Here is a 22,904-nt window from a genome sequence, read left to right as displayed (position 1 = left end):
TAAAATTCATAGGAATGTTTGGAAAAACTCCAAAAAATGATCAAATAAGTAAAAATACATATTTTCAAGTTATCTTGTAAGTGTAATTGACATATATATGATAAAAAAGAAAAACATCGTAAACAGAGATATATCAGTAGATTCGATATTTAAAATTTAAAAATAATAAATATGAATTTTGAAAGCGTATAAAGTTAAAATTGAGTTAAAAAATATTTGATTTTATTAAATAAAAACAATTTATACATATGATATTACAATAGTCCTTAATATATGGTTCCATTATATTGTTAGATGAAGGGAGACCATCTTGTTGAAGACAATATTTATTTAAAAATTTTTAAAATACTTTTATTAAAACATGTTTTATTATATTTTAAATGAAAAATTAAATTAATTTACATAAAATATTTTATTTGTGATTTGATTTTTTAAATTTTATTAAAAATATATAGTAACAATTTTTTTTATTAACATTAATTTATTTAAATAATTAAAATTATTAATAATTTATTTCATTAAATTAATTTTAATTTATAAAATACATATGATAAAAATCGAAATTTCAATCTGTGATAGTGATTTAATCAAAATAAAGGCCATAATCAATAATTATTTATATAGAGAGAGGAAAATTGTTCTCATGATTTGTATATTTTTTTATCTCTACTAAATCTAAAAATCAAAAGGGCCACCCACTTCTCTCACTCGGTCTGAAGTTGCCCTCCAGACCGGAGAATCCCTAAAAAGGCCCTATTTTCCTCTGCCACTCTCAATCCTCGCAGGTACTAATCTAATCATGTTATTATTTTTTTTTTGCAACCCCCGTTTGATTCCCAAGAAAATCCATCCCCCATTCGATTTCCGGGAAAATTCATCCTCGTTTGATTTCCGAGAAAATCCATGCAAAACCCCCAAGGAAAACCAAAAAAAAATTGCTTTTCTTTTGTTCCCTGTGTTTTCTGGATCTGTTTTAGGGGTCTCTTTGCTGTTTTGCCATTATTTAAATTTCACGAACCCTATATCCACGATTTTTGAGGCAGGCTGAAAAACACAACCTTTGCCTGCAAATCATGATCAGATTACCAAATAGCATTGATGTTTTTTTTTTAAAAAAAATTGGACAGATTTTGTATCCTGTGCGCGGGCTGGACTGGTAGGAAATATCGGGAAATTTCCCGAAAAATCGGTAAAAATACCGATAAAATACCGAAATATCGGCGATATTTTTTGAAATCCTCCTCCGGCTGCTCCGCGCGTCAGCTCCAGTCGCGATTTATCGCCGATATTTCATCGATATATTACCCATTTTGCCGATATTCCTCTCGATCGTCCGTGTTAAATTTCATTTCGAGGCCACCGATATCTGATATATCGGCGAAATATCGCCGATAAAATCCGATTTTTCAATCCATCTTCGATATAAAATCTATTAATACTAAGGGAAGATGTTGTTAGTTAATGTTGGGCCAATGACTTCAATGATTGAATTTGAGGTGGTTTTCCTATATAATATCATACTAGGAAGTACCTGGATTCATCTATCAAATTACAACATGTACCAAGAAAGAGGAGTTGACTCTTTCTAAACAGCCATGGAGGATGGAGCTAAAGAAAGTAGATCTTGAAGATTATTCATTAAAGCTCTCAGCTGTTGGCTCTGAAAAGCCACAAATTTCTGGACCTTTTGAAGGAGAAAATGGGCCTGGGGGATTGGGCTTTGACGTAGTGGAGGGGGTTGAGAACTTGGGTCGGGCATCAAGTGGCCCATGGTCTTTAGTTAGAACTTAGAATTGTTGTGGTCTGGGCCAGGCCCTTTTCGCTGAAAGAAAACGGCCTGTGGGCTGGGTCTCAGCAAGCAGCGAGGGTTTTTTAACCAATTGCCCTTGGAGGTAGGCCAGGTATGTGGGCGTGCGGAGGCTGTCATCCCTGAGTTTTGGCGTCCTCAGAGAGTGGGGAGTCATCCACGGTGCGGTGCAGGAGAGAAAACGCAGCTGCTGTCAAGCAAGAGAAGTTTACGGCTGATTCATAGACTGAGGTTCTCAGTACGAGGTTGGTGTCCTACGGGGAGACCCTCTCTTGGCTTTATAGCTTCTCGACTTCAGACGAGGCTCTTTTGCAGGAAGCTTCCAGATTTTCAGGTACAAACTTTCTTCCTCTAGGGTGAGTTGGCAGTCATCTGTGCTGAGTGAGAGGGCCGATAGCCCTATCCGATTGGCGTCGGGGCTAGGAGAGGCCTCCCTGTGTGGGTTTGAGGCCCCACTGAAAAATGGACGAGAGGATTGGTAGTCTAGTTGAGTTCCCTTCTCTTCATGGAACATGAAAAGGAAGAGGAAGGGTTTCATGTCCTTCTACAAAGATGGTTTTGTTTGGGTCTTTACTGGGGTGCATAGGCGAACTAGGGGAAGGGAGAGAGAGGGGTTTTGGGCTGAGTTGGGGCCTATGGGATGATTCCTGGTATGTTGGAGGGGGCTTCAATATAATTCGCTTTCCGAGTGAATGTAACAAAGGAGAGAGACTAACTGCAGCCATGAGGAGATTCTTGGATTTTTTTTTTTGATCAGTAAGAAAATATGTGTATTGCAAAAGAGTCGCTAAAGAAGCGACTCAAATAGATACAGAGAAGAACAACTCACCCCCTTACAAAAGAACCCAAACCACTAGGAAAGCACAAAAAAACCCCTCCCTTATCGTATACACACCCATTCAATAAAATCTATTAAGGTCGAAGACCCATCTTTTATCTACAATTTGGTTTCCGACCAAAGTAAATACACAAAAGAAATTTTCAGCTTTTGGATGGACAGCACACCGTCCTCAAAAGCCATTGAATTCCTAGTCTTTCAGATAACCCAAAACAAGCTTAATGGCCCCAAAAGCCACGCCACCTTCCTCTTCTTGCCCACAAAAGAGCCTCTCCAACCTATAAGAGTTTCCTTCACCGAACGCGGAAAAACCCAAGAAACTCCAAAGAAAGAGAGGAGCAAAGTCTACACCTCCCTTGTTCTTTCACAATGAAGGAGAAGGTGGTCAATCGACTCCCCACACTTTTCACAAAGAAAACACCTATTTGCCAAAACCCAACCCCTCTTTTGCAACCGATCCAAAGTCAAAACTCTACCCCACGAAGCCTCCCACGCAAAGAAGCTAATCTTGGGCTGAGCATAAGACCTCCAAATAATCTTTGAAGGGAACAGAGCTGAAGAAGCCGACTGCATAGCCTTATACAAGGACTTTACCGAAAAAACCCCATCCTTTGATTTCACCCAACTCACTTTGTCCTCCTCATCCACCCTCACCATCTTCCCTTCCAAATAACAAAGTAACCTTCCCACTTCTTCCAACTCCCAATCATTAAACGACCCATTGAAAGGGGAGATTTTTTGGATATTATTGAGGGGTTAATGGTTACGTGATCTCCACTTACAGAGGTGTCCTTTTACGTGGTGTGGAGAAATGGACAACCAGTTTAAGTCTAGTTTAGGTCGGTTTCTGGTATCGGAAGGGTGGGAAAGTCACTTCAATGGGTTGATTCAGTGTACTTTGCCAAAGCCAGTCTCAGATCACTCTCCAATATTGTTAGATGGGGGAGGGATGAGTTCAGGTTTGAAAATATATGAACTGGATGGTTTTAAGATTTGCTTAAAAGTCCATGGACGGGGTATTATTTGACTGGTTCGTGTAGCTTTATTTTGTGTCTAAGTTGAAAAAGTTGAAATTTTCAAAATCAGACTTGAGGTTTGGAACAAAGAGGTATTTGGTAATGTATCTATAAAAATGGAGATGGCTTTTAATAAGGTTTTTAGGATTCAAAGGAGAGGGAATCTTCTCTTTCTCAAGAGGAGTCTAAAGCTAGAAGGTTAGCAAAGAAGAGTATTGTAAGTGGGCATCTTTGGAAAATGTTTCTTGGAGATGAAGTTTAAGGGAGTTTTGGTTGAGGGGGGTGACAAAAACTCTTAAGTACTTCCAGAAGATGGCTAGCACACATAGATGAAGAAACTTTATGGGCAAGCTCAAAACTAATGGGGCTTGGCTATACAAGGAGAATGAGATAAAGGAAAGTTTTGCTCAAGCCGGTCACAATCTATTGTTTGATTCGGGGGATTGGAAACCTAGCATCAATGAATGTTATTCATAGCCTTAGATACTTAGGGGCCTGATGGTTTAGAGGTGCCTTTTACTGAGGAGGAGGTGTTCTGCACTTTGACAGTTTTGCCCAGATGGGTTTTCTTTGGGCCTCTGTCAGTTTTGTTGGGATTTTGTGAAAGAGAAAGTGTTAGGCTTCTTTAGGGAGTTTTATGAAGGAAGGATTTGTTTAAAGGTTGAATGCGACCTTTTTGGTGCTAATTCCTAAGAACAACGGTGGCAAGGAGTTGAAAGATTTCAGATCAATTAGTCTGGTGGGTGGGTTGTATGAGCTTTTTTTTTAATCAGAGGCTTGTATGAGCTTTTAGCTAATAGGTTGAAGAAGGTGGTGGGATGTGTAATTTCCAAGCTTTAGATTACCTTTGTAGAGGGTAGATAGATATTTGTTGTGGTTCTTATTACCAACAAGGGTATTGATTATAGGTTGAGGAGCAATTCTAATGGAGTTCTTTGTAAGTTTTGATATTGAGAAAGCTTATGATCATTTTTTTTTTGATAGACAAAGAAGAATTCAAATATAAACACGCCAAAACAGGGGGCGCTCCCTAAGTACACCGGCAGTATACAAAGAAAGCCTCACCCAAGGCAACAAAGGAGGACCAAAAACCTAGAAAAGCCAAAGTTAGCCAACAAATCAAACACCCAACAAATTCAGAAAAGAGAGATAGTCCACGTCCATGAACTGTTGAGACCATTCAAGAAGAGACCGTAGGAAGAGATTCTTCAAGCTCGTATCTGACATCTCTTCTTCTTGGAACATTCTTCTATTTCGCTCTCCCCAAATACACCAAAACAAACAAATAGGCGCCATTTTCCAAACTACACTCCTCTTCTTTCCTAGGCCCGTAATTTTCCAAGCTTATGATCATGTTAATGAGGGCTTCTTGTTAGTTGTTCTTACTAAGATGGGGTTTGATCATAAGTGGATGAGTTGGATTAAATGACGAATTTCTACAGTGAAATTTTATGTTCTAATTAATGGTACCTCTTGATTGAGTTCTGATCATCTCGTCTCAAAACCAATTGGTATGCAGCGAAGATAGGCTAAGCCTTCTATGACATTTGATCACTATCATTTAGGTGACCCATCCATCAGACTTAAGAACAACATTGTTGCTTCCCCAATAATCTCTTCCCCAACATGATGCTCTTGTGGCTTAAATCTTAACTTTGATGTCAATTCTTGGATTGAGTTTTGATCATCTCATCTGAAAACCAATTGGTGTCCAATGAAGGTAGGCTAAGCCTTTTATGACACTTGACTGCCATCACTTGGATGATCCATTCATTGAGTTTAAGAACTTCATTATTGCACCCCAAATAGTAGCCCTATCAACTTCTTCCAAAGTTTTGGAGGGCTAAGGCTAGGGGACCCTTTTTCTCTTATTTGTTTGTGTTGGCAATGAAGGCGCTTGGTTGTCTTTTGGAGAGGGCAAGAGAGGGTGGTTTTTTGTTGTTTTCCAAAGCAAAAGGGAGGAAGGGCGATGGTGTAGATATTTCCCATTTGTTGTTTGTTGATGTTATTTATTCCTTTTGCAAAGCATCTCATTCTCAAATGGTCTATTTAAGCTAGCTTTTTATGTGGCTTGAAAGTATCTCGGATTTTAAAATCAACCTTGAGATAAGCGAATTAATGCCTATTGGTGGGGTTGCTAATTCAGATGCTTTGGTAGTTAAGCTAGGATGTATGGTGTGAAACCTTTCGTCTATTTACTTAGGTCTTCCTTTAGGTGCTCCATTCAAAGCAAAAATAGTGTGGGAGAGGGTGGAGGAAAGGTTTTGTTGTAAGCTTTCAATGTGGAAAAGATAGCATATTTCAAAAGGAGGAAGAGTTGCTCTAATATTTAACACCTTATCTAGTTTGTTTGTTTACTTTATGTCTTTGTTTAGTCTTTCTAGAAAAATCATATTGAGGCTTGAGAAGATACACAAAATAAGATAAATAAAAACTTTTAAAATTATAAAATATTATTATAATTATTATAAACAAATAAATATAATTAAATAAACTTAAAAACTAATAAAATAAAATATTATGAAAATTGAAATTGTTCAATAAATTTTTAATATTGAAAATGAAAACAAATCAACTCTTCAATTACCAAACTCAAATTAAAAAATAAAATAAAATATCTCAAATTTTACCACACATTAGTATTTAAAAATTAAAACAATAAAATAAAACACATTATAATGCTATTTATATTAATGATATTGGCATTTAAAACAATAATTAGCTCCTATATTCAAATCCCTAATTCTCAAACACCACCAATCCACCCACGGATAGAGAGAGAGAGAGAGAGAGAGAGAGAGAGAGAGGAGAACCCTAGCAAAAGCAAAGAGCTTCCCCTACAATCCACATCCATACCAGTGACACCATGGAGACGAAGTAGAGAGATGAGAGATCAGCGCCTAAGATTGTCGCTAGTGGAGGACGAGAGATCCATGAAGGTGTTGCAGTCCACCTTTTGGTGAGATTAGTGAAGAAATGCCTTCAACCTCCTCTTCTCATACACCTCAAAGACAATCACAACTTGGACTAAAAGACTTCATTGGGCTCGTCTTCTTCGTCACGGGTCTTCAATCATGGGTTGTGATTCTCATGAAAAAATTTTCCTTTTGAAGAGTCATTGATTTTTCAAATATATCAGTTATGGCTGTTGTTTGGTGTTCTTTTTCTCAATTTTGGGCGGTGTTTTGCTGTGATTTGGAAGGAAAATTTTTAGTTTTGAGTTTAACTTAGGAATTTTTCGATTTTGTTGATTGGGTGGGTTCTAGATGAGGGAGGGACCACCTTTTTGTTTTTCCCTGTTGTCGGGCTGTTCCTTTTCTCTTTGTATGCAACCTGTTTACCTTGCTGTATGACTTATAAAAAAAGTTTCAATTGAGTTTGTTCTTTTCTTTTTTTTTTGCAGGACCATATTTGTTATTATTTTTGGTTTGGTTAAACCTATTATGGCTGGAGTTAGTGGTACTGGAGATGTCCAACCACATAGGTCTCATAGATCTCGTCAGTCAGGCCCATCTGCCAAGAAAAAATCAAAATCTGATAAGAGGAAGCGTGACATTTCTGACGAGAAAAAGCATAATCCTAAGGTTCATTTTTCATGCTTTATAAGTGCTCCATTTAGTTGTATATGATGTTATATTGTGCTTGATAATTTTAATTAATCATATGGATGTGTACTTGTGTGTATTAGGCGTTTGCTTTTAGTTCATCAGTGAAAGCCAAGCGTCTACAATCACGTGCTACAGAGAAAGAGCAGCGTAGGCTTCACATCCCAACAATTGATCGGTCAACTGGAGAACCGGCTCCATATGTTGTTGTGGTCCATGGGCCTCCTCAGGTATCCATCATTTGTATGGTAAATAAGTCATTGCCAAGTGGAACAATAATTCATTGTTGTTTGAGATATTTGAGCTTTAAATATTCCATTGCAGGTTGGGAAATCACTTCTAATAAAGTCTCTAGTGAAACATTACACCAAGCATAATTTATCTGAGGTTCGAGGCCCAATTACCATTGTCTCAGGTTTATGCTTACCCTTTATCCTCAATTATTAATTAGTTTTAGCTGGTTTTGAAATAAACTTTCTTGTTTCATTGTTAATTTTTTCTTGAAGTTTATTTGAATGCTAAGTGGTTGATAAATTGGTGTGCTAGGTAAGAATAGGCGACTACAGTTTGTGGAGTGCCCAAATGATATTAATGGAATGATTGATGCTGCAAAGTTTGCTGATTTAGCATTGCTTCTTATAGATGGGAGTTATGGCTTTGAAATGGTGAGATTTTTTTTTTTTGGTTGATGTTTGCTTCTTAGTGTTATCATTATTGTTGTTTGATGTTCGCTCTTAGTGGGATATCATTATAACCTGAATATTCTCCCAAGAGCTTTTCATGCCTGCAGTGCTAGTTAAGCTGTTATCTGAGCTTTCAATGGTATTTGAACTTAATGTCTTGAATAAAATGTTCTGTTGTCATATTATCAACTGATTTCTCGCTGTTGATGAATTGACTTGTATATTCATATTTATCAATTTCCTGACTGGGAGAATGCAAGATTAATAATTTTAATGAACTTTATTGAAATTTATGGATCTTCATGCATAATATCATTTTAATCAAGTCACATTGTTTCTGCATCTGTTTAATTTATCTTATTATATTGCATCCTTGTGTACTTTTTTGCAACTTTTCTGGTGATGCTGCCTGGTTTTTGATGAATTTTTCCCTTTCGCTTTTGTAGGAAACTTTTGAGTTCCTTAATATTTTGCAAGTTCATGGATTCCCCAAGGTTATGGGAGTTCTCACACACCTTGATAAATTTAAGGATGCAAAGAAACTGAAAAAGACAAAGCAACGTCTCAAGCATCGATTTTGGACTGAAATATATGATGGAGCTAAATTATTTTACTTATCAGGTCTTATTCATGGGAAGTAAGAATCCTAGTCCTAGTGCTCTCTGTTAAGGATCATATGCTTACTTTATACTTTGTAAAATTTATAACATCTGCACATGTTCTCACAAGATTTGTTCTACATTTCTGGTTGATAGGTACCCTAAACGTGAAATTCATAATCTTGCAAGGTTCATCTCTGTTATGAAGTTTCATCCTTTGTCTTGGCGAGCTTCTCATCCCTATATTTTGGTGGATCGTTTTGAAGATGTCACACCACCAGAAAGAGTGCAACTGAATAACAAATGTGACAGGAATATCACACTTTATGGTTACTTACGAGGCTGCAATTTGAAGAAAGGAACTAAGGTATGTATTGTTAAACTTTCCATTTTCCCATTCCCTTTGATATATGGATTAATAAGAATTGAACTCTTTTCATGAGAAAGGAAAGGGCTTATGTCTTGAAACATGAAACCACTGGGGATCATGATATTTATGTCCTGGAGCAAATTTATTTGTTTATTTAAATAAAACAATTCATTTGTATTTCGACAACATTTTAAAATTTTATTAATATGCTTCAAAGAGTTGTTTACTTGATAGATGGAGGATGAGTTAAATTGTTTTGTGGGTACTGCTTAAAGATGATAAATGAACCTGCTAGATGTAAACAAGTCAAGCTTAACTTGTTATTTGTGATCTTAATCTCTGCGAGGGGGACCAATTGTTATTGTTTCTGTGCATGTTGATGCTTGTTTTTAAGTTTTTTTTTTTTGCTCTTAACCCTTTCAACTTGGCATGATTCCTCATCCTCCTTTATACATTTCTTAATTTCTTAATATACATGATACTAGCTCTTTTTTCTTTAAGAATTGCTTAACTTTTTATTTGGCATATTGCTGCTCGATAAACTTTAAAAACACAAGGCCTGGTCCTGTCACTTGATATCAGTTCACTCTTGCATCTGTACTAGTAGCATAACCCTTAGAAATATACATGAAGACATAAAGAATGCATTAAAAGGGACCTAAGAAAAGGGGGACATACTACCTGCCAGCGTAGCCCAATTGGTTAGGTTTCACACTAGGAAGTGCGGTCCCAATAAGTGGCACATGGTCCTGGGTTCGAATGCTACCACTGATGATACCTTAAATTTACCCGATGTTGGTTGCTGTTAGGCGGTTAGCACTCCGAGGTTTGGGTCCCCATAGAGAGTCCTTGGCCATGGAAGGTTCCTCGGTTATTAAAAAAAAAAAAATGAGGGAGGGGGCGGCACTGGATAGATAGATAGATAGATGAAAACATAAAGAATGCATTAAAAGACACCTAACAGAAGAGGGGGCACACCATAGTATACATGATGTATACTGGCAGAACTCAAGACATTGACAAACACCACAATTAAGCTATCCAACTCCAATGATGTCTATATGATCCAAAAAAGGAAACATATGAGAATCTGACTTCCTTCCTGACCACAAAAATAAAAACTTTCAAAGCAAATCTTTCAACTCCATACATGACTGCTCCACATCTTTAAATGTTATTTTATTATGCTCTTTCCAAGTGATCCAAAATATAAAGAGAGGGATCAACCTCCCAACTTTATGTCTGGTGCTAACCAAAGTTTTGAAAGGCATTCTTCGGGCATGCGTCGAGGCGGCTGCAAAATGTGTTGAGTTGTAAGGGGAAAAAAAAAATCGTTAGCCCCATAATGTGTATGCCTTAGGGTTCAAGGCTTGGCTGGGGCATGCCTCAAGCATGCTTTGCACGCTTTCAAGGTTGAGGCATAAGCCTCAATAGAGTTGCAGATGTACCCAGAAAAAAAAAAAATTCAAACAAAAATAGATCGAAAGGAGAAGATAGTCCTTGTAGTTTTGGTCTGCTTTTGGTCGTGTCTGGGTCGTCACCTCTCTCTTTTTTGGGTCACAGGTTTTCTGCCTCAGTCTCTGTTTTTTCTTCACCTCATCTCTCTCACTTCTCTCTCTGTTTTTGTATGTCCTTGTCTATCTCTTTTGTTTCCTTGTTTTGTGCCTTTTTTTCCCTTTGATTTGTGTGAAGTCAAACCAACATCACACCATCACTTGCCTTTTTAACGCATCTATATCATAATTTCCTATTTCTTGGTTGAATTTCCAAAATTTTTTCCCTTTTTTAATGATTAAATCTGTCGGAGGGAAAGTCTTTTCCTTTCCATTAAATTATTATCAAATTTATAAGGATTATTATAATAGAAATAGAAATACATGTGACTTACTTTTTTTCCCTATGTCAATCATATAATATAATAATTATTTTTTCAAGTAAAAATGATAATGTATGTCAATTATTATTATTTTCAAATAGCAAAAAATTTATGAAATGCAATTATTATTATTTTTTCATTTATGTTATGGAATTATTAATATGGTTTATGTGACAAATGAATTTATTATGAAATTTATCATTTATTTAATTTAATTTTATATATTTTAAATATTTATTAACTATGAAAATTAGAATCTTAAAAGGCTTACGCCTCTATGCCTTGAGGCTTACGCCTTGCCTCATGAGCACTAAATGCTTCACCTTACACTTTAGCCTTTAAAAATTTATTGCTAACATAAAGGCCGTGTCAGGTGAGGACTTCTATGAATGTAAAGGGGAAACACCAAAGATGCTCCAAAAAGAGAAAAGATCAAAAACCACAAACCAAAGGTCCATTTGTTGTGAATGAGAATGTGGGTTGCAGGTTCCATATCGTCTTTGCACACACTTTAGAGTTCAATATCAGCTTAGCAGGAAAAGAGTGTGGCTCCTTGGAGACAAGGGATGTGTGGTATGAGCTGATGAAAAATGAATGCTTTATATTAGTCTTCCAAATCAATGTGTTCTCTACATGACTTGAGACACTTACAGGATTCAAAAGTTGTAACAGAGATTCCATGGATGACATCTCTCTATCTAATAAGTTCCTTCTAAATCTAGGATTTCAGCTATTTCTGTCCCAAAATCAGCCACCAAGTGTCCTTGTGGATTGTTATATATAAGTGCTTCAGAAGACAGTACTTTAAGGGGTCATCACTGCATCAACGGTCATGCCAAAACTTGATCCTCATACCATTCCCTATAGCAAATCTTGTTCCAGGGTCCAACCCTCTTCTGATTCCCTGTGCTTCTCCACAATCACCTTTCTTCATAAGTTTCAATGCTCACATGCAAATTCCTATGGCGATTTACCTAGTTGTGCTTTGTTGAGGGGGCCAAACCTCCTCATGCCCAAGCCTCCGATGCCTATTTTTAGTACTAATAGCCATCAATCTTACTAGGTGAGTTTTGTTTTCAAGAAGTCCTCCACCTTGAAGAAAATATTTTTGAATTCTTTCCAGCCTGATCCTGACCTTTCTAAGCATTACAAAAGCCAATGATAAATAAAATTGGAAGATTGGATGATATGTTTTTCAATGGGGTAAGCCTTCCTCCCTTGGACAGGTTTGGGCTTTTCCAAGATGCCAGCATTTTCATGAATCTTTCCTCTTCTGAATCCCACACTGAAAGGGACTTAAACTTAGCCCCCTAACACCATATATAGATACTTTAAAGAAATGCTTCCTATCCTACAATCCAACTCACCAGCTAAAGCCTGCAAATTTTCCACCCTTCCATAGGCAACTTCTTACTTCTCTGCAAGTTGAGTTTCAATCCTAAAACAGCTTCAAAACATAAAATGGTGCATGTTACATAGGAAACTTGCTCATTGTCCATCCGCCTGGAAAAAGAGTCAAGTATCATTGGAAAAAATGATGTGAGAGATCTTGACCCTGCCACCTCTAGGCCCCTCCACTTAAACCCTTTGACGAAAGTTGTCTATTAAGATATGACAAAGAAATGTTTAAGCTTTTGAAGGATGTTTTGATCTATGATTTGTGAATTCTATAGCTAATGTTCTTAGACACAGACAATAGTTGTTTTTTTTTATTGGGTTAATGTACAAGCCAGGTTAGGCTTGTAAACCAGCTCGGTCCCAGCCAAACACACATAAATTTTGCTTCAACAGAAACGGTTGAGCTCAGGTGAGCCTGTTCTTGGCTTGAGATTGATCCTAGTTTTGATCAAGTGAAGTGGGATTGTTTCATATTTGGCTTGGCTTAGTTTAACCCTTGGTCAGAAGAAGAAAGAAATCTAGAGAATATAATTTGCTCTTCAATTAAGAGGCAAATGGTTTATGGCTTTTTCTTTCATTTTCTCCTTGTATTTTATGTTGCCTTTATATTCAGAAATTCATTTTTGGTTTTTCGGAGGTTGTCTTCTCTTACTACTTGATTTTCCATTCTCTTATTATTTTTTTTTCCTTCCTTTTGAAGTACTCTACTCTGTCATCATGTCTATGAACGCTTTAGTTTGGCTGAGGATCTTGATGGCCTTGAACTTCCCTATTCCCTTTCAACGCTTTTCTCTCTATCCTTTTATGTTAATTTTTTAGAGAAGAATCTGAGTTCAAAACTGTATCTTTGGAATAAAGACAAATTGGTTTAAGAAATTTAGTACTTGTTGGTCAGCAGAAATTAGAAATGTTTTTTGTCCTTAGAAAATGGAGAAAGTGAAAATGTCTTTGAAAAATTTGAAGTTATTGATCAACTTTCGATAATAATCCTCTTTCATGTATAATCGTGATGGCCATTTTTCTGAATAAATCACTTTTCATTAAATAGCACAAAAAAAAAAAAATGTTAGCTTTAAATGCCAACTTTAGAAAAAGGCTTCAATGCACATTTTCACCTAATGCTCATATTTCAAACAATATTTAAAAAGTGAACTGGGGTGGTGGGTTGGTGATTGGGCCACTTATAGTGTTTGTTATAAATTGCTGCAAAATAATATAAAAAAATAATGTGTTTTTTAAAATATTTTTATGATCATAACTTTGAAAATAATGTAAGTAAAATAATATGATAAATTTTAAAATTGCAAAATAATCTCTCTCTCTCTCTCTCTCTCTATATATATATATATATATATAACTTTTGATGTGTAGATAAAATTAAATAATAAAAAATTTCCTCCATTTTGAATATATCTTCACATTTAAATATTATATATGTTTAATCTAATAAAATTTAAAATATTAATACATTTATATTTATCCTTATTATAATTTAATTTAATAATATCAAAAACAAAAAAATATTATTGAGGTTTTTAATTATCTATATATATATATATATATATATTTAATTTTCTTATAATTATTTTTAATTTTTAATAATAGATAAATTGTATATATATTACATCATAATTCAACTACGGTTCAACTACCAGTCTAACAATTGAACCTGAACCAATAACTTTTCTGATTTAGTGACTAGTCTAGAACATTGGTTTCAAATACTAAGGTGGTGGCTCTTGAGGTTTGACTCAAGTGGCAAGGTGTTGGGGTGGGGATGTAGGAGATTCTAGGTTGGAACCCAGGGAAAATATGTTTGTATGATTGTATGAACAAAAGAAAAAAAAAAAAAAAAAAAGGCAGCTGTAATGCATATCTAATATGTGCCACACATTTTGACCAACCATAGCACCCCTTTGCTGCAAGATTTTAATTTTTTTATTTTTTACTTCGTAGATCTTTCATCCTTAGGATTTTTGGGGTAAAGAAGAACTTGCCTTTGGAAACTCGTATGGAGAGGGAGACAAGAAAGCTAGAATGCTTGGTCAATTACAATTGCTTGCCACTCTCGTGTAGGGGAAGGGGGAGGGGCAGCAGAGTCTGTGCTCCATCTTTTTGAGGATGCTGCCCTCGTGTTGCAGCTTGGTGGTGGTTTTGGGGTCTAGATGGTCTCTAGGGTGTCTTGTTTCCTGCTAGTCTCTAGGGGTTTGTTTTGGTGTGGGTTGTGCTTTCAGTGATGGTCTTCTCCGATAGGGAGACTCCGGTGGACTTTAGTTTTTTTTGTGGTCTGGGGTGGTTGGTATTTCCTTTTTACTTTCTCTCTTGCTAGCCTTTTGGCGTGGGTTGTATATTTTGTTGTGTACAGCACCTTTTGCACTTGATAATATGTTCTCTCAGTTACCTATAAAAAAAAATGGGTTCTTTCATCCTTTCAAATTAAGCTATTTTGATTGTTGTTAAACATGTTTTGAAATTTTTAGATTTCCTTCAAGCATTTTCTTAAAATAAAAATCACCCTGGAGTGTGTCAAAGGAATCATAACCATTGACCAATTTTGTTTAGAGAACTTCTTTATGACAATTTGCTGCATTCCTAGTGTATGTTTAATTAAGGGATAAATATAGTTTTCTTTGTGCTTTATAGAATTAATTCCTTTTAATTGATAGTAGCAAATTTCTCATATTAACTTGTTCAAGATCGAAGAAACAAATTGTGCCAGTAACTAATATATCATTATTCTTGTTTTTAGCTTCAATTACATATGATGTGTAGAAGTTTATCTTACAGCAATTTTATGTATTCTTTTGCTTTTTTATATATATTTTTTAAGAATAAAACTATTCAACATGTTATATTGATGCCTTATGTGTTGAGGTCTATCCCTTTCTAGGAAATAAAAAACTTTGCTTTAGTCTTTCACCCTAAAATGATTTTGACATTATGCTGTTATTTTCCCTTTGGTCATGATTAAAAATTTGTGAATCAGGTGCATATTGCTGGTGTAGGTGATCACAGTTTAGCTGGTGTCACTGGGTTAGCTGATCCCTGCCCCTTACCATCAGCTGCCAAAAAGAAGGGATTGCGAGACAGGGACAAACTATTTTATGCACCTATGTCTGGTCTTGGGGATCTCCTATATGACAAGGATGCTGTCTACATAAACATAAATGACCATCTTGTACAGTTTTCTAATGTTGATGATGAAAATGGGGGAGCTGCTCGGAAAGGTTTTATAATTGTCTTTGCATTTGCCCATATTTGTTACATAGATGAAAGATCACTTACATTACTTCTTGCTTATATAAATTCACTTTTTCCTTGTGTCATTCTTAGCACCATCCACTCTTCTTTTTACTGGAATAGAGCTAGCACTTTTTTTTTTTTTGGTTGGATATTAACTGTTTTATTTTAGTCTTCTATTCATTTTTTATGTGGAATAATGCATAGGATAATAGGCTGTTATCTTGGCATTCCCTTATTATTATGATTGCCTTCTCGTTCCTTTTCTTTTTTGATAATACAACTACCATTGTTTTCATTCTGTGAAATTTTTGGTGTTTTCAGGAAAGGATCGTGATGTAGGTGAAGTCTTGGTGAAATCACTTCAGAATACTAAATATTCAATTGATGAGAAGTTAGAAAAAAGCTTCATTTCTCTTTTTGGCAGGAAGCCAAATGTTTCATCTAAAGCCAATAATTTGAATGGTATTGATGAAATTGTTGAGAACATCAATGGAGAAGAGCTAGGCCAATATCAGTCTAGGGGTGAAAATGAAGCTGATGGATCTGATGAAGGAACTGGTTCTGAAGATTCGGATGGTTCAGCATCATTAGAGCAAGATCATGCTGCTAAAAAGGATGCAACTTTAACAAGTAAAGAGGGTCTTGAAGAAGAAAACGGTAATGCATCAGAACTGCAACCCCCTTTAAAAGATAACGTTGAGGAAAAGATTGAGTTCCATGATGGAAGGCTGAGGAGAAAAGCTATTTTTGGAGATGACATTGATGATGATCTAAAGGTAATTATCTCGCTGCATGTCATGGTCACTGAACAAAATTGTCTCTGAAAATTGGGGTGGTGGGGAAGGGGTTGGATTGATGTCCGTGATCCACTTCCTATTTGCTTTGTTACTGCAAATGATTTTAGTCAATGTTTTTGTGGACCTTGTGGGCTGAGGTGAAGTATGTGAAAGGAGGATGAGAATGCCTTTGGAGGCCCTCTAATTCTTTCAAACTATTATTGGATGTTGTTATTGTCATTATTTCCTGAATGTTTGATGTGATGATTTCATTGTAGTACTACACTGGAGCTCTTCATGGATGTAATGTTTTTCTTTTTTTTCTTGTGAGACTGAACTTGACATGAGGCCACAGGCAATGTACAGCATCACTAGCTTATGAAAATAGCTTAGTTGTTTTTCCCCCCATCCCATCTATTGTCTTCCTTGACCCTGATGCAAGCTTATCTTGTCTCTTTTCTTAAGCCAATAATTCATTAAGGGCCAGGTTGGTGGCATCTCCAAAATTTCACTTGAAGTACACCATGCTAGAGACAAGAAAACTTGCCTCCCTGGCCCCCCACCAAACCAAATCAACCAGTGAGGTTTTCTGCCAATCAATTATACAAAGTTCATTTTCTGACTCCCTCAGAGAGATCCAAGGCAGAAAGCCAACAGAATGAGTGAAAATTAAGGTTCTTTCAGTGAGTTATTCATCCATGAGGTGAAGAATTTAGTGATAAATTTGGAGATTGTAGAAATTGTTGTTCTCAAGGCTTTAAATTGGCACCGATCTATTTCTTTCTTGACTTATTTGTTCTTAGAGATGTGAAATATATTTGGTTAATAATGTCATAATTATTATTCTACCTATCAAAAAAAAAATTGTCATAATTATTATTCTATCAAAATAATATCTTGATTCTTCTGATTGTGGAGTAGTTTTTTTCTTCTAAGATACCTATAATCTTTCCATTCACTTCATTTTAGGATTTGGATGAAGATGATGAAGAAAATGAAGATGATGGAGATAACCTGTCATTTTCTGGTTCATATTCTTCTGAGGAAGATGGAGAGGATCAAAAAACAGATGGTATAATTTCTCTTTTCACTTTGAATCTTATGTGCGTTGTAAAATTCATAATGGCCCTGCTGAAAAGTATTTTATGTAATGGTATTTAATTGGGATAAATGACTAGAATGAAAAAGCAAGCTGATATTAATTTCCAGTGATTGTATTTTTGTTTCATCAAGTTCTATTTTTCATTCTTAATTTCTTCAATTGAGGCAGAATTTTGATAAGATTGCTTTTCATCATACTTTGCATATCTAACATGTCTTATTGATGGGCCTCATAGGAGATGAGATGGGGAATGTTTCAAAGTGGAAAGAGTCCTTGGTGGAAAGAACCATCCCAAAACAAAATACTAATCTTATGCGACTGGTATATGGTGAAGAATCTGCTTCACGTTCTACAAATTCTGTTGATGAAGCACATCATAGTAGTGAGGATGAAGAAAGTGAGGATGATGAATTCTTTAAGCCAAAAGGAGAGGGAAACAAGGTTTGTTGTAGCAGCTATTGTTACCATCAAGGAGTTCTTTTATTAGAGTAGGAGGCACTTTTACTAGATAATTAGAATTTGAACTCCTTTGGAAAATTGGTCCATATGTATGAACTTGATAATGGGTGTGTTTGCTTTCTTACTCCTGGTCTTATTTAATGCAGAAGTTGAGAGAAGGATTGGGTAGTGGCCATGTAAATGCTGAGGACTGTTCCAAATTCACAAATCATGCAAATCTCAAGAAATGGAAAGAGGTTGAAATTGTTGAAAGCATTCGTGATCGTTTTATCACTGGGGATTGGTCAAAGGCTGCTAGTAGAGGTCAAGTCTTGGAGACTGGTAGTGATCGTGATGATGATGATGTTTATGGTGAGTTTGAAGACCTAGAAACGGGTAAGCAGTATCAGAGCCAAGAGGCAGGAGATGCTGGGAATGATGCAATCCACAAGGAAAATGATTCATCAATTGAGGAAAGGAGGCTTAAGAAGCTTGCTTTGCGTGCAAAATTTGATGCTCAATATCCTTTCTACTGATATTTTTTTTGAATTCTTGGAACTCAAACTTTCTCTCTTTCTATCCACTGGTCCTTATTGTTATTTTCTTAATCATGACTTGTCTTTCATCAGTCTTTTATGTGAACAATTTCACTGGTTTTCTTTTCCCTCTCATCTGCTTTCTTTTTTAAGTAAATTATTTGAAAATTGGTTGTGTGACCTTAATTTCTATCTACATGTGATGGATCTGAATCATCAGATGAGGAAATTAATGCTGAACATGGGTCCAAGTTTCACCGTAGACAAGCTAATGAAAGTGGATTTTTTGACAAGGTAGGTATTATGGTATTCCTTTTACATTTAAGTTACTGGTTTGTGGCATTGGTCTTAACTCATGCTTGGTTCTTGCAGTTGAAAGAGGAGGTTGAACTTCGGAAACAAATGAATATGGCTGAACTCAATGATCTTGATGAGGAAACTCGAATAGAAGTAGAGGGATTTAGGACAGGAACTTATCTAAGATTGGAGGTCCATGATGTTCCTTTTGAGATGGTTGAACATTTCGATCCGTTCCATCCTGTTTTAGTTGGAGGAATTGGTCTTGGGGAGGAAAATGTTGGTTACATGCAGGTTTGAATATATTCTAACTATTTTCTTATTTTGTAACACAATGGTGAATAACCTGTAGTGTCCTGGTAACAATAGATCATTAAGCATTTTATGACTACCCACTGGTGCTAGCTCTTAGTTCTTGCAAAAATGATAATTCCTAATAAATGGAGTCTTATTGAAAAGATTTAATGGAAGTTTTAGGAACCTAAAATATTTGAGAAAAAATAATTGGCTTTAAAGCTTTGTTTATGTAAAGGAGAGGTGTTCGGCATCAACTAAACTAAACCTTTTAACTCAAGGGTGGTGTTTTTTGTGTCCCCTCTGTCTCTTTTGGCCTTCAGCGCTTCGTATACGCTGTGTAGACTTTAGTGCGCCCTTTGGAAGGCGCTTTTAATACAATCATTCTTTACCAATCAAAAAAGACATAAGAAAAAAAAAAACAATTAAACCTTTCAAATGAAGGAAAAACTGTATGATTAGATTAATATTCAAATTTTGTAGGTGTCATTTCTAGCTTATGTAAGATATCTTGAACATAAAAACAATTTGCATATAAATTAGATCTAAGACTAAAGACTGAAAGTCCACCTCTATTCATTCTATGCATTTTCAATGTTATAATGAATGAGACTGGAAAGACTGAAAATGCGCATCTCTATTTGTCCTATGCAATTTTATTGTTTTAAAGAACAAGAGTTTGATATTTGCATTATTTAAATAATAATTTTAATTGTATGTTCTTTCCTATGAGACTTTGAGAAGAAGAACGAGATTATAGTCCAACAGTATATTAGTCATTTAAATTGTGTTCCTTCTTATGAAGGTTCCAAGAATTGTTAATTTGTTTCCAATTTAATTTGGAAAATTCATCATAAAATCAGAATATTAGTTACATATTACCAAGTAATAGAACATTCTATAAAAGCAATGACAAACAGTTTTAATGTCTAAACAAAAACTGGAAAGCAATTCTATGTGGCTCATTTAGTTGGTAAACCATTCTGGTATACATTATGAATATCTTGCTTTCACCTAATTTGATGCAAGGATTTATTACAAGATTTTTCTTTCATTTCTCATGTTCTTTATAATGGAATTTTTTTGATTGACTTTTTACTTTCATACTTTTCATACAATAAAATGTTCTTTTTCTATTATTCCAGGTAAGGATAAAGAGGCATAGGTGGCACAAGAAATTACTAAAGACTAGAGACCCAATAATAGTTTCTATTGGATGGAGGCGGTACCAAACTATACCTGTATATGCCACAGAGGACTGCAATGGGCGGCATCGTATGCTCAAATATACTAAAGAACACATGCACTGTCTTGCCATGTTTTGGGGCCCTCTAGCACCTCCGAACACTGGAGTGGTTGCTGTGCAGAATTTATCCAACAATCAGGTTAGATATATATATATATATATATTTTTTTTTTTTTTGAAATTTTTACTGGTTCTTGAGATTATCTATATGATATGTGTAGTTGAGAGAGAATAAATTTGAAATCTTTTTGTTACCATGATACCAAGAGATTTTGGCTATAATTGTTTCTTTTCCTTCTCATTATTGACATGGTACAGTCAGTACATTGCTTCTCAAATATTGTTAGAACTCCATGTTCTGCATGCTCATGTGATCTATGCACCATATGGGCTCCCTACATGTTTCTTCTATGATGTGCTTGGGTGGGTTTCAAATAGGAGAAGGAAGGCTTCTAAAGCCCAGCTCAAGTAGCTGAGTCAAGTGTTTTCTTAGCTTGGGCGGTTCTTGGCGTGTCACTGTAGGGCTATGGCAGATGGAATTGATTAAGTCTCATGATCAATATCTCTCTAGTGGAAAGGCTTTAGGAAGTTCTTTAGCCTTGATTTCCCTAGATTTTATAGCTGTGAAACCTTTGATTGGATTAGTTTTTACTCCCCCTGATTCGATCACTAATAGGCCATGACAGATGTGATCTCAAAGAATTTTAGGCCTTCATCAAATGGTTTTTCACAAATTTGTTACTGCCCGATGTCATTGTAGCAACTGTGAGAAGACTTGGCCATCCTGCACCATGCAAAGACCAATCTTTCCTTTCTTGACTTCATATAATCTAGGTTGCATTGAGCCAGAATGAGCTGGATCTATCTTTATTTATATTTTTGCTTTGTTTTATTCTCTTTTACCTTAGTACCTCCTGTGTACTTGGTTTGTGCTCCTCTCTTCGCTAGGCGTTTTTTTTTTTTTATTTACCTATCTAGTTGCCTATTAATGTAACTCTATCATGCTAAATTTAAGGACTTAGTGAAGGACTGATGGAGAAATACCCAGGCTGTCTATTTGGAGGGCCATGGCTTCGTACAAAATGTTCGGTCCGACAAAGTGGAGCTGAGACTCTTGGATAAAATAAATTTTGAGATAAGGGGGCGAGAGTTCCAGGTCTCAACCATCAAGGTTATTGGTTAATTTGTGTGTGCATTCTTTCAATGGGTTAACTCACTTGTCAAATGATCTTATCATTCTTTGAGTATCTTGGAAAGCAGAATTAGATGAAATTCTTTTGAGGGCCTTGACAAGCCCAAGCCATCAAAAGACATCAAAACCTTTGTCCACTGAATATCTTTTTGGAAAGTAGTACCCTCATCCATTTCTAAAAGAACCCTGCACCTATTCCTGATTTCTTATAAGTGTGACAATATAAATGAACCAGAAGTCTGACAAGGTGAATCAACAACTCCTTGGTTTGCCTTTTGTTCAGAAATACCTAATTTCAGGACTCAATAGTTGCTTAGTGAACTTTGCAAGGGTGTGCTAGGATCTCTCCATGTAATCTTCAAACTAAGGAAAACCAAGAGTAAATGTTTCCCATAGACAGATCAATTGGCAGGTGATCACACTCAGAAACTACAGGTCCATGTTCAAGTCGTGGCTTATGCAAAACATGGTGTTTTGGGAGTCAGTAAGAGGAAATCTCTTGAGTTGGTGTGTCTCCTTTGTGGAGAAGAATCAGAAGAAAGCTTGGAGGGCCGCTTCATTGTGCATGTTTTAGAATGGAAGGAAAAAAAATCAAAGATCTAGCACAATTTGATCAAATAATCAAATCTTCTTTTATGTATACCTCTTTGGATTGGGCTAGAGTGTACATAGATGACTGTTATAGGCTTTGTAGATTGTTTGAGCTCTAAGTAAAGAGAGAACTTATTTTTTGTTCTCTCTTCCTTTTTGCTTGCTTTGGTTCTAACCATATGCATTGTGTGTACTTTTGTGCGTCATTTGTTAGTTGTTTTTAATATATTTTTAGGCTTTATCCATCAAATGGAAAAAAAATAAAATTTGGGGAGCAATCTTTATATTTTTTTTATTGGTAAACAAATATAGCATTAATAAAGTGCCCAAAAGGGCACACCAAAGTAGATAGGATGTACACAATAGTCACCAAAAGGTGTCAAAAAAGGATAAGCAAAAAAAATTACTCCCTCCCTCAATAAGAACCCAACTAATCGATGAAGTCAAGTAAGAACATTGGGTCTTCAAATATATACTACTTGGTCGAAGACAACAAGTTACAAAGAAACAAGGTTTTAAGCCTTTGATTAGAAAACTCCTCGTTATCTAAGGATCTTCTATTTCGCTCTTTCCAAATTGTCTAAACAAAGCAGAAAGGAGTTACTCCCCACTCTTTTTTCCATTTCCTTCCAACAAAGGAGTCATGCCACCCTAACAGAATCTATCTTACAAAGGAAGGAAATACCCAACAAATGCCAAAAAGGTAGAATAAAAGCTACCACAATATTCTTGCCTTGCCACAATGTATTAGAATATGATCATTCGACTCCTAGATATGACAAAAAACATCTATTAGTCAAGGTCCAAACTCTCCTCTACTGCTAATGTAGAGTTAGAGCTTTTCCCCAAGACGCCTCGCAAGCAAAAAAGCTCGCCTTTAGTGGAACCCACACATTCCAAACAACCCTTACTAGAAAAGGTGTTGATCTCCCAAGCTCTAGAATAGGTAAAGAGAAAGTTTTAGTTTTTGTCTCTAACCAAATAACCTTATCCTCTC

At 35.8% G+C, this 22,904-nt stretch overlaps 1 protein-coding gene across 2 annotated transcripts in view; it reads left to right on the top strand.

Moving 5' to 3' along the window:
• The first annotated feature begins 747 nt into the window (after positions 1 to 747).
• Positions 748 to 22,904, top strand: part of LOC117914026 (ribosome biogenesis protein BMS1 homolog) — a 29,412-nt gene continuing 7,255 nt past the window's right edge. Inside the window, exons 1-15 of one of the 2 annotated variants that reach the window (XM_034829184.1) lie at positions 748 to 785; positions 7,065 to 7,245; positions 7,350 to 7,496; positions 7,591 to 7,681; positions 7,813 to 7,931; positions 8,396 to 8,586; positions 8,705 to 8,915; positions 15,179 to 15,419; positions 15,757 to 16,211; positions 17,181 to 17,283; positions 17,549 to 17,754; positions 17,919 to 18,271; positions 18,485 to 18,581; positions 18,660 to 18,878; positions 20,024 to 20,263. In XM_034829184.1, coding sequence (XP_034685075.1) covers positions 7,105 to 7,245; positions 7,350 to 7,496; positions 7,591 to 7,681; positions 7,813 to 7,931; positions 8,396 to 8,586; positions 8,705 to 8,915; positions 15,179 to 15,419; positions 15,757 to 16,211; positions 17,181 to 17,283; positions 17,549 to 17,754; positions 17,919 to 18,271; positions 18,485 to 18,581; positions 18,660 to 18,878; positions 20,024 to 20,263 — 2,814 coding nt within the window. In that variant the 5' untranslated portion in view covers positions 748 to 785; positions 7,065 to 7,104. Of the gene's footprint in view, positions 786 to 1,791; positions 2,142 to 7,064; positions 7,246 to 7,349; positions 7,497 to 7,590; positions 7,682 to 7,812; positions 7,932 to 8,395; positions 8,587 to 8,704; positions 8,916 to 15,178; positions 15,420 to 15,756; positions 16,212 to 17,180; positions 17,284 to 17,548; positions 17,755 to 17,918; positions 18,272 to 18,484; positions 18,582 to 18,659; positions 18,879 to 20,023; positions 20,264 to 22,904 lie in introns of those variants that run through there. The other variant, XM_034829183.1, reaches the window with a different exon arrangement.

This window comes from Vitis riparia, chromosome 5, assembly GCF_004353265.1.
Source record: "Vitis riparia cultivar Riparia Gloire de Montpellier isolate 1030 chromosome 5, EGFV_Vit.rip_1.0, whole genome shotgun sequence".
NCBI classification, from domain to species: domain Eukaryota; kingdom Viridiplantae; phylum Streptophyta; class Magnoliopsida; order Vitales; family Vitaceae; genus Vitis; species Vitis riparia.
Note: the sequence above shows the minus strand (reverse complement) of the source record. Positions and strands in the feature narration are given on the sequence as shown.